The sequence below is a fragment of the Balaenoptera physalus genome, assembly GCF_965194825.1.
Source record: "Balaenoptera physalus genome assembly, chromosome: 11".
Taxonomy (NCBI): Eukaryota; Metazoa; Chordata; class Mammalia; order Artiodactyla; family Balaenopteridae; genus Balaenoptera; species Balaenoptera physalus.
Genome location: NC_138896.1, coordinates 42076158 through 42093116, shown reverse-complemented (window position 1 = coordinate 42093116; position 16959 = coordinate 42076158). Strand labels below are relative to the sequence as shown.

Sequence of the window (16959 nt, the reverse complement as noted above, 5' to 3'; positions counted from 1 at the left end):
TATGAAAGAGTGCTTTAAGAGCCATTATTTAGTTTTTCACTTTGATCTGCCAAATAATCAGGATTCATGGTTACTCTTTGCAACTATGCATCTTCAGCCAGGGTGAAACCAGACTCTTCTTACTACTCATAATGCTTGAGGGCTGTTTCAGTTCTTTGGAGAGTATGTCTTAATCAATGAACTCCTGAATACCTGGTACAGACTGATCAATCCTGTATCCCCTTTACTGAGTTCTCAGAGAGTTCTTATCCCCATAAGTCATGGGAACAATGTAACTGATCTTATTAAAAATTCAGAAGTGACACTGAGCTCAGAAATTCAGAGAATCCTAGTTCTGAGTTTCCTGTTTGCCTTCCAGTCGAGGGATGCTTATTGAGGCATTTACTGTAAAATCGTGTTCATTACCGCCCATCTGTTTTTTGAAAATAATTATTTCCACAGAGTATGCTGGGTGTCAACTTATTACAGAGCTCTGGCCCTCTCTGGAGAAAAGGGAATAGTGAATTCAAAATATACTGATGACGAATGGGCCATCTTGGCAGGGGTGCCAAATAGGGGTATAGAATGCATAGTAGGCACCACAGACATGCCCGAGAGACCAGCAGCATTTTTAGAGATGCCCAAATGCCTACCAAGCTCCATGATGGTGCCACCCATAAAAACAAATGAGCCAGCAGCATAGGGGAGTTAAGGTTTGGGAACAAACTAACTCACATCCTCTACCATCAAAATGAACAGACACAATGGACATCCAAGGCAACTTTCTCAGTAAAATCCAGAACATAGCAAGAGTCATTGATCCACTCTTACAAATGTAAAGAAATGGAAGAAAGTTTTCAAAATAAATAATCAAATGTCAAAGAAAAGGAGATGTCACATTGTTCATTCATTTGTTTTCATTTCTCTTCATTTTGGTCATCACCAAAATTAGTTTATTAAGGATTTAAGGCAATCAATTATGATATAAAGATAGAGAGATTCAGTACCTTACCTCCAGAGAATTACAACCCTAAATTTACCACTTATTGTATTATGTGATGCTATCTTGTCTGGAATTATGTATAGATCAGAAACAACACTCAAGCTATACTGAAAATAATCTCTAGATAAGTCACCAAAAACATCAGCAGTATACACTTTTTTTTTCAGGTATGTCAGCACCTACTGAGTACCTGTTACCAGGGACCCTAGTTAGATACAGTTAGAAAAAAGATATATAGATGTTGGTTTGAAGCCTTGGGAGCTTGCTGGGTGAAATTTGAAATTGGTCCCCATGCAGGGAGGGCAAGGAGAGACTGGAGAAGAGGAAGACACTCCAGATTGGTGGGTAGCAGGTTTAATAAGCAGGGAACTTATATACCAGGCTTGTCTCGGGCATCAGCAAGAGGAGTGGATCCCCTGGATCGCTTGCCAGAATCTTAAGAGTTTATAGAGAGGTCGTAACTGGGTTCAGTCAGATGGTACCACCCAGCTGGTCTCAGCATCACGTTCCTCTCAAGGCTGCATCCTTGGAACAGCTCCCACTGTGGGAACTGTGGGCAGAAAGCACATTCTAAGGACAGGGGAAGGGTGAGGAGACTTCCACTGCCTGGGTCCTGCTCTTGGGTCAACCAGAGGTCATGTCCTCCCCATGACCTCCTTCAACAGTAGACATTTATAATGAAATGAACTATGTTACTGCATAAAATGCTTTACAATTGTTCCCATTGTTAAGACATTCTGATGCATAATTATAGTCTTGCTGTCCCAAGTCTATGTGAGAAAAAAGAATTTGGAATGTTTTTGTTTTGTACACTTAGAATATGTCTAAGCTACTAAAACTTACCATTATTCTTTTATAATCTACTAAAAAATAATCAAAACAATAATCTCCTTGATGGCCAAGACTTTCTTTATCATGCATGTTCTGCTGCAGTCCTTAGTACCTGTCTTGTTCCAACTAGGCATTCAGGAATGTGTATTGATCTGAAAGCCTCTTTTTTGTTTCTTTCTGAGGACAATCCTACCTAATAAACACTAGGTTGCATCTCTGAAGATGCTCCAAACAAAACTCAAACTTGTCATCAGATAATAACAACAGGAATTATAACCAAAACAGCAGTTCCGTGTTTTATTTGCTAACAGATTTCTTCTTAGAAAATAATTAATTTTATTTATATTAATGAACCTATGAATTGATAACTAATATAACCTTAAAGTGCTACCCTTCACTGAATTACCACAGAATTTTTAAATGTATACTTTGTGTTTTTATATTTTACCCATAGTTTTTTCTTCAGTGTCTTTTCTCTTTCATTGTATTTAAAAGTGGCAGGATTCTCTTTTCCTAAAATTGAGAAGAACGCTTTTTGTGAGATCCTAAGGAAATCTGCATGTCATCGGATAAGGCTTTCACCCTCAAATTTAAAATGTCAAAAAACTGTCAGATGACAAATTTCTTTCTCAATCTCAGAGAGTTACTTTTACTCAAAAAAGCAATATTGATGATATTCAGCAATTGACAACTTTCTTAATTTGCTTCTACCAAGCATCAGTATAAAATGAGTTGGATGCAATACCCTTCTCATTATCATTATTTTTGTGATACTTACTGAACATTTATTGCTTGGGAGATAGAATTGTCTCGAGATATATTATACTAATGTGATAGAAATTATTAGACTTATGTGTGAGATCTATTTGTTCTTATCATCTTTTAGAGAAAGAAACCATTATGATGTCAGAATGCCCTGAAGTGCATGACCATTTTTACTATGTTAATACATGAATTGTTCCTTTTCATTAAGAAATTTTGGTTGAAGATCAAAGTAAGTGAAATTCTTTGTTGACGCATTTAATAGTCTAAAAGAAAGAGTTCAGAGAGCAGTCAGAATTTCTTGCCTGAATTTTACTTATTTATTATTTACTTATTATTTATCTATTTATCTGTACAGGTAACTTCCCCAAGTACTGAACTTTATTTACTGTGTTCCCTCCCTCCCTGAGAACAGTTTCTGCTCAGTACAGATTGGATATTCTGGTGCCTTTTGATTGGCCCCAGATTTTCCTCCAGTCTTCTGGAAATTAATCAGAGGCCAGCCCTAGGCTTCCCCTCCAGAGTAAAGTCCATGAATTCTGTGGCAGCTACTCCCTCTAAGGAGAGGATTTAGCTCACTTCTAGATTCATAGCTGTGTTCCAGGTAGAGTCCGGCATGAAGAATGTGTGACCTCCCAGGCAGTGAAATTTTTATACACCAAGAGATCATTTTCACTTTTGTTCATGCGCCCCATATCCACTATGTTTATTTGCAAAACTTCCTGTAAGAGATTGCCAGGGAGCTCTGGGTCAAATTTCACACTAATTCATAGCAACTCTTATTTGTGTTTTATTTACCCTCTATCTGGTTCCATCAAGGTTTTATAACCACTAAGCCATTATGGTTAACATATCTGAGTTTTCCCTTTACTTTGAAACGCATTTCAGCTTTCTCTTTCTATATAAACAAACCCTGGGTATGTACTTGCTAAGTAAGTCAGGCCAGAAACAGTTTGAAAACATCAGTCTCAGCCGAGGGACTTCACATACATTATAGTTTTTAATGCTCATGACAGCCTTCAAATTAGGTATTACTGCTCCCCATCAACAGGTAAGTTAACTGAGACTCAAAAAGCTTAAACAAAATCCCATTGTCCTACATTTAGAAGTTATGGATTGAGAATTCGCACCAGATCTTTCTGACTCAAAACCCCTGGTTAGTTCTTCAATAATACATGGCTTTTCAAAACAGTCAAAAAGCAAAGTAGTCCTTGGCCGTGACATGTTTAAACAACCACCTAGAATAGAGGTCCACAGTCGATATTCAAAATGACCCGAATTCTTTAAGAAAAGGTTGTATTTTATCCAATGTATTTCTTCAAGACCTTGAAATTCTAATACACCTTAAGAGTTTTCAACCCAGTATGGTTCTTCTTTCTATCTTTCAAGAATATCACTACTAGTGCATACATCTGAACGTCAGAAATCCAGAACAATGCAGTCTCACGAGTTTAAGAAGCCACGGTCTTAAACTCAATATGGATTTACTTTTTGCTACTTGCACTGCTTTTAAAATTAGCCGGCCCTGTTCTAACATTAACTCTGAAGCCACAGTAACTTTACAAACACAATTAGCCTCCTATACTCATCAGGTGGACCATGAACAATACATTCTACTCCAGGTTACACTATATTTTATGTTTGAGCAAATAGAAGTGACCACTATGTTCATTGACATTGAATTTCTTAACATCAAGGTAAAGCTACTTTTACAACTTTTATAGCCTAAAACTAAAAACTTTTTGAAGAGTAAACTTCATCCTTACACCAGAAGATCATTAACTTATTCCATAAAACATTAAAACAGTCCATAATTCTTATATTTCTCCTGACACATATTTCTGGTATCTCTGAGAGAAACTGGGCTTTGAACATTCGTTAAACCTCTTATCAGTAAAGACAATAATCTCCCAGTATTGAGACAATCACAACAAGGGCTCAAAATAAGTGGATTCTGGTTTTAAAAATGGAGATAAACCACATCATTAACTAAATCAAATTTGCCCACATTCTGGTAATGACAACGCATTAATAATTTTATTACATTGTTTTCAGTAAAGCCCTTGAAACTCATTCATTTCAAGGTTGTTGACCAGAAAAACATGGAAACATAGGCTGCCTGGTACAACTTTTCCAAACTATGACAGCTGATTTTTACTCCGTCAGTCACATCATAAAGCTGTGTTTGCGAAATCTCACCAGTCTTACCGTCAGTTTCTCCTCTAAATTCTGGTTTAATAAGCTTCCTTTTTCATGCTTTTCAAATTCCATGTTGAAAGAGAATGAGAGAGAGAGAGACAGAAAAAGTGAGATTCCGATTCTGTCTAGAAAACGATGTGACGTGCTTACGTGTTAGATATTGCAGGACATTCCAACTTGTGAGAGCCCAGGACACTATCAGAAAGCCCTGGCGATAATTTCTGGTTAGCTAGTGTTTCCATTTATAGATGTTCAAACCCCATAAACAGAGCACTGAAGAGAAGTCAGGCAGCTGGCCTTAGATAATGATAAATGTCACTTGATATAAAAGCAAACTCTCCAACAGGAGGCTATCCCAACACGTTAGGTTACCTGAGTCAAGAAAGACGTCTGTGACAAAAAGCCACTAACAAAGATTTCATTAGTAGCCATTGCAGCACAATAAAATATACTCTAGAATATGGGCCTAATAAATCAATTTTAAAAGGACAAATGTGATGGTCATATAGCAAATATGAATCAGCCAGTCCCATTCTTCCAAATTCCAATTTGGGTCCCGGTAGTCTAGACATTTATGCATTATTTTGTAGCTCAAAACTTTAAAAAGTCACTTAAAGGGAAGTGCAAAGGAAAACTAATTAAAACTATTCAGACACACAACACACATATTCAATGGGTGTCAGTTTTATTCCATGAAAAGTGGGCAAATGATATTTAGAAACTTCATGAAAGGAAAGTGTTTTCCTTCACAAAACTGATTTTTTTTTCTTCATTATCCTGGCTTTTCTACTGGGAATAAAGTTATGACAGAGAAGATGAAATTTATTTTTCCAATGGAAAAAATGTTCTCAGAATTCTTTTGAAATTGTTACATGCTTGAAAGAAAATTAACTGTGTGGCATCATGGTAATTAACTCTCCGGGTTTTGTTGTTGTTGTTGTTGTTGTTTTGCAGCAAACTACATATGCGAATGGCAATAAAAAATAAAAATGGCTTTCAGAGTAAGCTAAGACTGATCTCTACAGTGGCCTAGTCTCTCAGCCTTTTCAAACATCGTTTTCACAACTGTTTGTGATCGTAACTTAAATTTCCTATCGGTTTTTCCTCCACTTTTAGGAAACATTTTAGGAAATGAGTTATGAGGCTCTGTCCTTTAGCGTGATTACAGCTGGTTCTCTATTGCCAGGCAGGGTTGCTCTAGAGCTTATTCTGCATCAGGATGGAAGGGCTGAGGATTCCAGAAGTGAAACATTTAGTAGAAATAAACCTAGCTAACCCTGCTTCAAGATGAGAATTCAGAAATGGTCTATCAGACTTATGGGCCAAAGGGGCTTCCCTCTTTGGCTCACCTCTGAGTTCCAGAAAGGGAATCACACATGTTGTCCTAATACATTTGCAATGAAGTCTTATAGGCTGAATAGCAGGCAAGATTGGTATATGTCAAAATCAAGGCAAGAGTTGAAATTTTATGTGAAGGGAACTTCCAAAATCTCTCTAGGAAAAAAAAAAAGGCATGCTATGGCTGCAAAAGGAAACAGTTATTGCTGGTGTAATGCCGGAAGGTGAAATTCAGGATCCAGTTGGGAGTAGGGGGATGGTAGGATGCAGAGCTGGTTGGAGAAGGAGAAGATAACAGGTATAATGACAGGGACATGCCAGTGCCAGTGGGAGGGATGGAAAGTTTAATTCAACAAACATGTACTGAGTATACATAATGGGTGAAGATTACCCTAGATGTAGGCAGATATTTTTTAAATAATGAATAAAAACAATAATAAAGTGAAAAGACACAATCTCTACTTTTCTTCCCCAAAAAACTCACAATGTAAACGTGACTGGATATAAATAAGATATAATAGCACTCTTACATAGCACAGTCCCATAGCACTCACCATGTGCCAGGAGCGGCTTTAAGACTTTCCATATATTACCTCAATTAATTCTCCAAACCACTTCTAGAAGGTAGATACTATTCTGCCTACTTCTTTCTCGTGTTTGTTAAACACTCCTAGGTAGATACTACTATTTTCTCAGTTGTTATGAGCTGAATTGTGTTCCCCCAAAATTCATACGTGGAAGTCCTAACCCCCAGTCTCTCAGAATAAGATTATATTTAGAGATAGGGTCTTTACAGAGGTAATTAATTTAAGATGAAGTCATAAGGGTGGGGGCCTAATCCAATATGACTGGTGTCCCTGTAAGAAGAGGAGATTAGGACAAAGATACACACAGAGGGAAGACCATGTGAGGACACAGGGAGAAGATGGTCATCTCCAAGCCAAGGAGAGAGCCCCAGAAGAAACCAACCCTGCCGACACCTTGATCTTGGACTTCTAGCTTCCAGAACTGTGAGGAAATATATCTTTGTTCTTTAAGTCACACAGTCTGTGACTTAACAGACTAGCAGTGCTAGCAAATTAATGCACCCACTTTATAGCTGATAAAATAAGACACAGTTACATAGCCAATAGCTGGCACTCAAGCCCCCTGGCCCAAGCACCTACCCACTGGGCACTTCAGCACCTCTGAACAAGTAATCTCATCCCAGGCACAACAGGGCAAGTGGGTCTGTAGCCCCAGCACTGTATGGTGAGGACCACTTACTCCATCCGTATACAGAGATATGCTTAAATATATTTTACATATGTTTTAGGGACAGGAGCTTTCTTAGGTAAGATCATGCCCATGCAAAAGCCAGCCCTTGTCCACTTGCTGGTCCAACAGAAGAGATGAGCTACATGGGTCTCCTTCCTGTTCATCAATCACGACAAACACGTCTCCTGCCCCTGACCGGAGAGCCCTCTCTCCAGAGTCACGTGGCTCCATTCTCCCTTCATCCAGAGCTTCCCCAGTAACCCTCTGTCCACTCATTTGCTGTTTTCTCCTTCATAGCTCTTATCACCTCTGGCGGTCTATTATTTCACATGATATTTGAAGTTTATACATATCTAATATTTATTTGCTGTTCTTCTCTCCTACTACTGTATAAGCACCAGAGGGTACTTTATTCACCACTTTATCCAGGCACTTAGAACATAATAAGGATTAAATAAAGGACTTGTAAAGGAAAGAGGGCAGGAGAGAGAGGAAGGAAAGGAAAAAACAAAGAAGGAAAGAGGGAGGAAGGGAAGGAGGGGGAGACGAGGGAAATGTATCAAATGGAAGTGACAAGATATTTAATGCACTATTATTTAAAAGACTTTTGGTAGGAAACACAGGAATAAAATGCATGTTTATCCAACGCAAATCATACTATAGATGAATACAATATGGATTGCTCACTTATCTTACTCAAAACACTAACCATTAGAGTAAAGGAGAAATAAATAGACTCAGGAAGCAGGAAGAATTGAATTTATTTGCAGATTCTGCCACTTTCTAGTTGGGTCACTTTGAGCAAATTAATTCTCAGAGTTTCAGTGCCCTCTCCCTTTAATAAAGGAATGATATCAACCTCTTAATGTTATGACAAAAATTAAAATGTGGTAACCGGTGCAAAGAACTTCACACAGTGCCTGCCATCAAGCAGGTTCTGGGTGAAAGTGCATGCCATTATTTCCCCCGGCTTCATGAAGTTTATCTAGGAAAAAAAGTTCACTTCAAAGATAGTATCAAAGTCCTAACAAATGTGGCAAAAAAATTAACAGAGAGAATGGGAGAAAATATTTGCAAATCATTTATCTGATAAGAGCCTTGTATCCAGAATACATAAAGAACTCTTACAACTCAACAATAAAAAAAGACAAATAAACTCAGTTTTTGAAATGGGCAAAGGATTTGAATAGACATTTCTCCAAAGAAGACAAATAAATGGCCAACAAGCACATGAAAAGCTGTTCAACAAAATTGTGATTAAGGAACCCAAATCAAAACCACAATGAGACAGCATTTCGCACCCACTAGGATGGCTAAAATCAAAACATACAGTAAGAAGCATTGGCAAGGATGTGGGTAAACGAAATCCTTGTACATTGCTGGTGGTTATAAAGTGGAACAATCACATTAGAAAACAGTGTGGGAGTCCCTCAAAACCTTATATACAGAGTTACGATATTATCCAGAAATTCTACGTCTAGGTATATACCTAGAAGTTTTGTATATGTTCATACAAAATCTTGTAAACAAATGTTCATGATAGCGTTATTCATAATAGTCAAAAAGTGAAAACATAAATGTCTATCAACACATGAAAGGGGATATATCCTACAGAAGCGTATTACTCAGCAATAAAAAGGAATGAAGTATTGATACATGCAGCAATGTGGATGAACCTTGAAGTGAAAGAAGCTAGTCACAAAAAGTCACATATTACGATTCATTTATATGAAACGTCCAGAATAGGAAAATCCATAGAAATAGATAATGGTTGCCAGGGGTTGAGGGGAAAAAGCAGACTGTGGAGCGACTGCTGGTGGGTAGGGGTGGGTTTTCTGAGGGTGATGAAAATATTCTGAAATTAGATAATGATGATGACTACATAACTCTGAGTATGCTAAAAAGCACTGAATTGTATGTATATTTTGAAAGAATGAATGTTATGGTATGTGACTTATAGTTCAATGAAGGTATTATTTTAAAAAACAAAAAACAGAGGAAGATCTATAATTCCTTTCTAAGATGGGAATTTATGATTTTTCCCCAGGAATATAATATGAGCAACGGGTCACTCCAAACAGGAAATTAAAATCTACTCTACAGTAGGCCAGCAAGAATTTCATTCAAAAGTGAAACAAATAACCCTCAGCAAATGATATTTGCTTCAAGACACTGCCACCTCACTCCATTCCTTTGCATCGTCACCATATGCCTTGTGGGGCTGGGGAAATCTCAGCTGCTCAGGTTTTGTGCTCATATTCAAAAACTGGGGGAAAGTAGAGTTTGCAGCTATTAAAATGACTTGTTCATCTACTGGATCCAAGAGTTAAATACAGTTTTGTTTTGTTTTGTTTAATAGTGGTAACTTCCCCACACCTGCCATTTAAAGAATCTTTCATCTCCACAACAAAAGCACAGATAATTGTTCTGCTGCTGAAAGTCACAAGGCAGGTAGACACCCATGAGACATGAAAAACAAATGCTGTCTTCTTTTTAAAAGAATGACAAGTCTGCAGAGCATGGTGTAGACAACTGAAGATCTTCCTCATTGTATGCACCAAGGATAAATATCTTTTTATTAAGATAGGATCCTCTTCTGAGACAAGGAACACCTTTTATATGGGTTTCTTATCATTCTACACAGCCTTTCCCAGACATGGGTCCTACGTGCTCTCCACAGCCAAGTCAGAAGCCCATGTAACCCCACACCCATTTAGTAGTGATCCAGGACACTGCACTCAGCACGTCTCCAGGTTCCATATCCTGTCCCAAGAACTCCCCGCGTCCCACCCCGGGGTTGTTTCCTGTGGCACTCAAACACCAAATGCAATTCCAACTAGACCCAGTGCTGAGAACTTATCTCACTCAAACAGCTAACTTTGGACCTATTGGTGTTGTTTTTGGTTCAAAATGTATGCCTATGTCTCTAGGAGGCTCTGTTTAATGGTCCAGTGGGATGAGGGGGAGGGGTGACAGTGAAAAACAAAACACAGAGACTGGTCCCCAGAATTTCCTGGTTTTCCCAGCATCCCTACCTGAGTCTTTTTATCAGCTTTAGCCACTGTGAACCCCCAGGCAGCAGTTGTGAACTCTTATTCTAGAAAATCCTTCTGACTCTTATCTTCCGGTCTGTCTGTGCATCTTGCAAATAGGCAAAGACCCAAAGACTTTAACCTCCCACTGTCACCATTTGTTAGCCCCTTTATGGCTTCTGCAGGCCAGAGGTACATGCCCGTAGCTTGTGAAAAGATAATGTCTACAGAGGAATTTCTTAAAGCTGAATTTGTCACTATGTAATAAACATTTTTTATAAGTGGAAGCTGCCAAATGGACACAAAAGCAAACCCCCAAATATCATAATATGATAATTATGATAATGACAGCTCAACAAATTTATACCTTTGTAATTACCAGTCTTCAATGAAACACAAACCTTTTCTACTGGAACATGATATTTTTGACTTCTGTTACTATTTGATCCCTTATTTTGGTTTTAGGCCATATTTTTTAATTGATTCTAGGCAAGACATTTTAGTCAACGGAAGGAAAAGAATATTTTCTTTACAAAATCACCTTTGATGGTAGAGCATTTGTTTGGAGCATTAGAAAATATTTCAATTAAGTGAGAGCTGTGAGAACTTTGAAAAGTGTTATCTTTTTTAATGTGTGCATCTGAAAAATGCAATTCTTTTATCAAAATTTATTGAAAAATATAATGAGAGGTTTTTAAAACAAACACTAATATCAATCAACATTGACAAGAGCAATGATTCTGATATGAAATGAAATCCTTATCTCCAGAGCCTGTAACACATAAGCTGAAAAAAATCAGCCCGAGATCCAAGTCCAGCAAGTTTTGTTTTCTCAACTGTGCTATATTCAGCACCTACAATATACATTATTTATACAGTATATATATATATATATATATATATATATATATATATATATATACACAAACACACACACATACATACACATACACACATATATATAGTATATACACTATATTTACATATACACAAATATTTATATATACACAAACATATACACTATATGTGCAGGCCCTCTGAATAGTAGATACACTTCCCAGTAGTCAATTAGTGTCTCTCTCTCTCTCTCACACACACACACACACACACACACACACACCATTGCTGTCTCAGGAGTGAAGACAACAGCCAGGTTAAATTAACAAGATTTCAGGAAAAAGGATTCAAAGATGAAAGCCTTTACTTTTTGAATATTAGCATTCCAGCGTGTGTTTCTCACGTCAGAAAGGAGTTCTGGATTTAAGTTTCCCTGGGTCTTTGCAGCTAAGCAAAGCAATGAGATTTTACACCATCGTTCACTTCTCCCCTAACCCCGGCAGCTTAGCTGCTGTTGTGTGGACATGACAAATCACTTTGCCCCCAAAGTCACGGCTCCGTGCCCTTTGACAGCGGGCATATACCCAGGATATACTTTCAGCTTTATCAGTGGAAACTGAAACACGTTCCAAGGCAGTGTGCCCTTATACAGAAAGAACGCTTACCTTTCAACTGACTTGGAAGCAGCCTGCAGGACGGTCATCCATCAGGGAGGTCACCGGCCACATTCCCCGAGCAGCTGACCCTGTCAGTCTTTGGAAAATACTGTTTACTCTGTAACTAACGCTGGATCCCGGGCACAAGATACAGAAACAAAATTTTAAAAGAGTTAGGCGTAAACCTCCTCCCCACTAGGACCTCTTCATGAAAACAGGAGCTGCGAAGTTTCCCCCGATGATTTCTTGATAAGAATGTCTCAGCAGTTCTGGAGATTTGGAGTCGAGCATTGAAAAGATTTGCAGCACAGCAAACTATCTACTTTTTAGTGTACTGATGAAAATTCTTTAAGCTTCCCTATGGACATAAGTGATAGACAAGTAAAAGGTTACTTGAAATGGAGTTTTCTCTTCTGTTTATTTTGATTAGATTTTTTAAAATAAGATTGAAAGTCCTCCTGAAATGAAATGCCAATTGTTCCAGAGAAAGTAGGTCAGAATTATACAAGGGGGAGCCCGTGGCAGGCTGAACAAACCCCACAGTCAGGCAGGGCACTTGCCCTGCAATCCAGCCACCAGGAAACACCCAGAGGGGTAGACTGTTGGTTCACCAACTGGCCTTGACACGCACGGCGAGGAGAAAGAGTCAGACACTCCAGACTGGCAGGTGGCAGATTTAATAAGCAAGGGAACTTCCATGTGAGGCTTGTCTTGGGTAACGACAAGACAAGCAGATCTCCATACCTGCCCACTGGAATTTTTTTTTTTTAACATCTTTATTAGAGTATAATTGCTTTACAATGGTGTGTCAGTTTCTGCTTTATAACAAAATTAATCAGTTATAAACATATGTCCCCATATCTCTTCCCTCTTGCATCTCCCTCCCTCTCACCCTCCCTATCCCACCACTCTAGGTGGTCACAAAGCACCAAGCTGATCTCCCTATGCTATGCACCTGCTTCCCACTAGCTATCTATTTTACGTTTTGTAGTGTATATATGTCCATGCCACTCGCTCACTTTCTCCCAGCTTACCCTTCCCCTTCCCTGTATCCTCAAGTGTATTCTCTAGTAGGTCTGCATCTTTATTCCTGTCTTGTCCCTAGGTTCTTCTGACCATTTTCTTTCTTTTTTTTTTTTTTTTAGAGTCCATATATATGTGTTAGCATACAGTATTTGTCTTTCTCTTTCTGACTTACTTCACTCTGTATGACAGTCTCTAGGTCCATCCACCTCACTACAAAAAACTCAGTTTCGTTCCATTTTATGGCTGAGTAATATTCCATTGTATATATGTGCCACATCTTCTTTATCAACTGTTGATAGACACTTAGGTTGCTTCCATGTCCTGGCTATTGTAAATAGAGCTGCAATGAACATTGTGGTACATAACTCTATTTGAATTATGGTTTTCTCAGGGTATGTGCCCAGTAGTGGGATTGCTGGGTCATATGGTAGTTCTATTTTTAGTTTTTAAGGAACCTCCATACTGTTCTCCATAGCAGCTGTATCAATTTACATTCCCACCAGCAGCACAAGAGGGTTCCCTCTTCTCCACACCCTCTCCAGCATTTATTGTTTGTACATTTTTTGATGATGGCCATTCTGACCGGTGTGAGAGGATATCTCATTGTAGTTTTGATTTGCATTTCTCTAATGATTAATGATGTCGAGCATTCTTTCATGTATTTGTTGGCAATCTGTATATCTTCTTTGGAGAAATGTCTATGTAGGTCTTCTGCCCATTTTCGGATTGGGTTGTTTGTTTTTTTGATATTGAGCTGCATGAGTTGCTTGTATATTTTGGAGATTAATCCTTTGTCAGTTGCTTCATTTGCAAATATTTTCTCCCATTCTGAGGATTGTCTTTTCGTCTTGTTTATGGTTTCCTTTGCTGTGCAAAAGCTTTTAAGTTTCATTAGGTCCCATTTGTTTATTTGTGTTTTTATTTCCATTTCTCTAGGAGGTGGATCAAAAAGGATCTTGCTGTGATTTATGTCATAGAGTGTTCTGCTTATGTTTTCCTCTAAGAGTTTGATGTTGTCTGGCCTTACATTTAGGTCTTTAATCCATTTTGAGTTTATTTTTGTGTATGGTGTTAAGGACTGTTCTAATTTCATTCTTTTACATGTTGCTGTCCAGTTTTCCCAGCACCACTTATTGAAGAGGCTGTCTTTTCTCCACTGTATATTCTTGCCTCCTTTATCAAAGATAAGGTGACCATATGTGCGTGGGTTTATCTCTGGGCTTTCTATCCTGTTCCATTGATCTGTATTTCTGTTTTTGTGCCAGTACCATACTGTCTTGATTACTGTAGCTTTGTAGTGTAGTCTGAAGTCCAGGAGCCTGATTCTTCCAGCTCTGTTTTTCTTTCTCAAGATTGCTTTGGCTATTCGGGGTCTTTTGAGTTTCCATACAAACTGTGAGATTTTTTGTTCTAGTTCTGTGAAAAATGCCACTGGTAGTTGGATAGGGATTGCATTGAATCTGTAGATTGCTTTGGGTAGTAGAGTCATTTTCACAATGTTGATTCTTCCAATCCAAGAACATGGTATATCTCTCCATCTATTTGTATCATCTTTAATTTCTTTCATCAGTGTCTTATAATTTTCTGCATACAGGTCTTTTGTCTCCTTAGGTAGGTTTATTCCTAGATATTTTATTTGTTGCAATGGTAAATGGGAGTGTTTTCTTAATTTCACTCTCAGATTTTTCATCATTAGTGTATAGGAATGCAAGAGATTTCTGTACATTAATTTTGTATCCTGCTACTTTACCAGATTCATTGATTAGCTCTAGTAGTTTTCTGGTAGCATCTTTAGGATTCTCTATATATAGTATCATGTCATCTGCAAACAGTGACAGCTTTACTTCTTCTTTTCCAATTTGGATTCCTTTTATTTCTTTTTCTTCTCTGATTGCTGTGGCTAACACTTCCAAAACTATGTTGAATAATAGTGGTGAGAGTGGGCAACCTTGTCTTGTTCCTGATCTTAGTGGAAATGGTTTCCGTTTTTCACCATTGAAGATGATGTTGGCTGTGGGTTTTTCATATATGGCCTTTATTATATTAAGGAAAGTTCCCTCTATGCCTACTTTCTGGAGGGTTTTTATCATAAATGGGTGTTGAATTTTGTTGAAAGCTTTCTCTGAATCTATTGAGATGATCATATGGTTTTTCTCCTTCAATTTGTTAATATGGTGTATCACGTTCATTGATTTGCGTATATTGAAGAATCCTTGCATTCCTGGAATAAACCCCACTTGATCATAGTGTATGATTCTTTTAATGTGCTGTTGGATTCTGTTTGCTAGTACTTTGTTGAGGATTTTCGCATCTATGTTCAACAGTGATATTAGCCTGTAGTTTTCTTTCTTTGTGACATCTTTGTCTGGTTTTGGTATCAGAGTGATGGTGGCTTCATAGAATGAGTTTGGTAGTGTTCCTCCCTCTGGTATATTTTGGAAGAGTTTGAGAAGGATAGGTGTTAGCTGTTCGTTAAATGTTTGATAGAATTCGCCTGTGAAGCCATCTAGGCCTGGGCTTTTGTTTGTTGGAAGATTTTTAATCACAGTTTCAATTTCAGTGCTTGTGATTGGTCTGTTCATATTTTCTATTTCTTCCTTGTTCAGTCTCTGAAGGTTGTGCATTTCTAAGAATTTGTCCATTTCTTCCAGGTTGTCCATTTTATTGGCATATAGTAGCTTGTAGTAATCTCTCATGATCCTTTGTATTTCTGCAGTGTCAGTTGTTACTTCTTTTTCATTTCTAATTCTATTGATTTGAGTCTTCTCCCTTTTTTTCTTGATAAGTCTGGCTATTGGTTTATCAATTTTGTTTATCGTCTCCAAGAACAAGCCTTTAGTTTTATTGATCTTTGCTATAGTTTCCTTCATTTCTTTTTCATTTATTTCTGACCTGATCTTTATGATTTCTTTCCTTCTGCTAACTTTGGGGGTTTTTTTGTTCTTCTTTCTGTAATTGCTTTAGGTGTAAGGTTAGGCTGTTTATTTGAGATGTTTCTTGTTTCTTAAGGTAGGCTTGTATAGCTATAAACTTCCCTCTTAGAACTGCTTTTGCTGCATCCCATAGGTTTTGGTTCATTGTGTTTTCACTGTCATTTGTTTCTAGGTATTTTTTGATTTCCTCTTCGATTTCTTCAGTGATCTCTTGGTTATTAAGTAGTGTGTTGTTTAACCTCCATGTGTTTGTATTTCTTACAGATTTTTTCCTGTAATTGATATCTAGTCTCATAGCGTTGTGGTCAGAAAATATACTTGATACGATTTCAATTTTCTTACATTTACCAAGGCTTGATGTGTGACCCAAGATATGATCTATCCTGGAGAATGTTCCATGAGCACTTGAGAAGAATGTGTATTCTGTTGTTTTTGGATGGAATGTCCTATAAATATCCATTAAGTCCATCTTGTTTAATGTATCATTTAAAGCTTGTGTTTCCTTATTTATTTTCATTTTGGATGATCTGTCCATTGGTGAAATTGGGATGTTAAAGTCCCCTACTATGATTGTGTTACTGTCGATTTCTCCTTTTATGGCTGTTAGTATTTGCCTTATGTATTGAGGTACTCCTATGTTGGGTACATACATATCTACAGTTGTTAAAGCCTCTTCTTGGATTGATCCCTTGATCATTATGTAGTGTCCTTCTTTGTCTCTTGTAATAGTCTTTGTTTTAAAGTCTATTTTGTCTCATATGAGAATTGCTACTGCAGCTTTCTTTTGATTTCCATTTGCATGGAATATCTTTTCCATCCCCTCACTTTCAGTCAGTATGTGTCCCTAGGTCTGAAGTGGGTCTCTTGTAGACAGCATATATATGGGTCTTGTTTTTGTATCCATTCAGCCAGTCTATGTCTTTTGGTTGGAGCATTTAGTCCATTTACATTTAAGGTAATTATCAATATGTATGTTCCTATTACCATTTTCTTAATTGTTTTGGGTTTATTATTGTAGGTCTTTTCCTTCTCTTGTGTTTCCTGCCTAGAGAAGTTCCTTTAACATTTGTTGTAAAGCTGGTTTGGTGGTGCTGAATTCTCTTAGC

At 37.7% G+C, this 16959-nt stretch overlaps 1 protein-coding gene across 20 annotated transcripts in view; it reads right to left on the bottom strand.

Moving 5' to 3' along the window:
* Positions 1-13816, bottom strand: part of MLIP (muscular LMNA interacting protein) — a 296706-nt gene extending 282890 nt beyond the window's left edge. For 3 of the 20 annotated variants that reach the window (XM_082414313.1, XM_082414316.1, XM_082414305.1), the window contains exon 1: positions 4784-6702. In XM_082414313.1, the coding sequence (XP_082270439.1) occupies positions 4784-4846 (63 nt within the window). In that variant the 5' untranslated portion in view covers positions 4847-6702. Of the gene's footprint in view, positions 1-4783; positions 6707-11903 lie in introns of those variants that run through there. The other 17 variants (XM_082414295.1, XM_082414306.1, XM_082414307.1 and 14 more) reach the window with 13 other exon arrangements.
* Positions 13817-16959: the final 3143 nt, after the last annotated feature.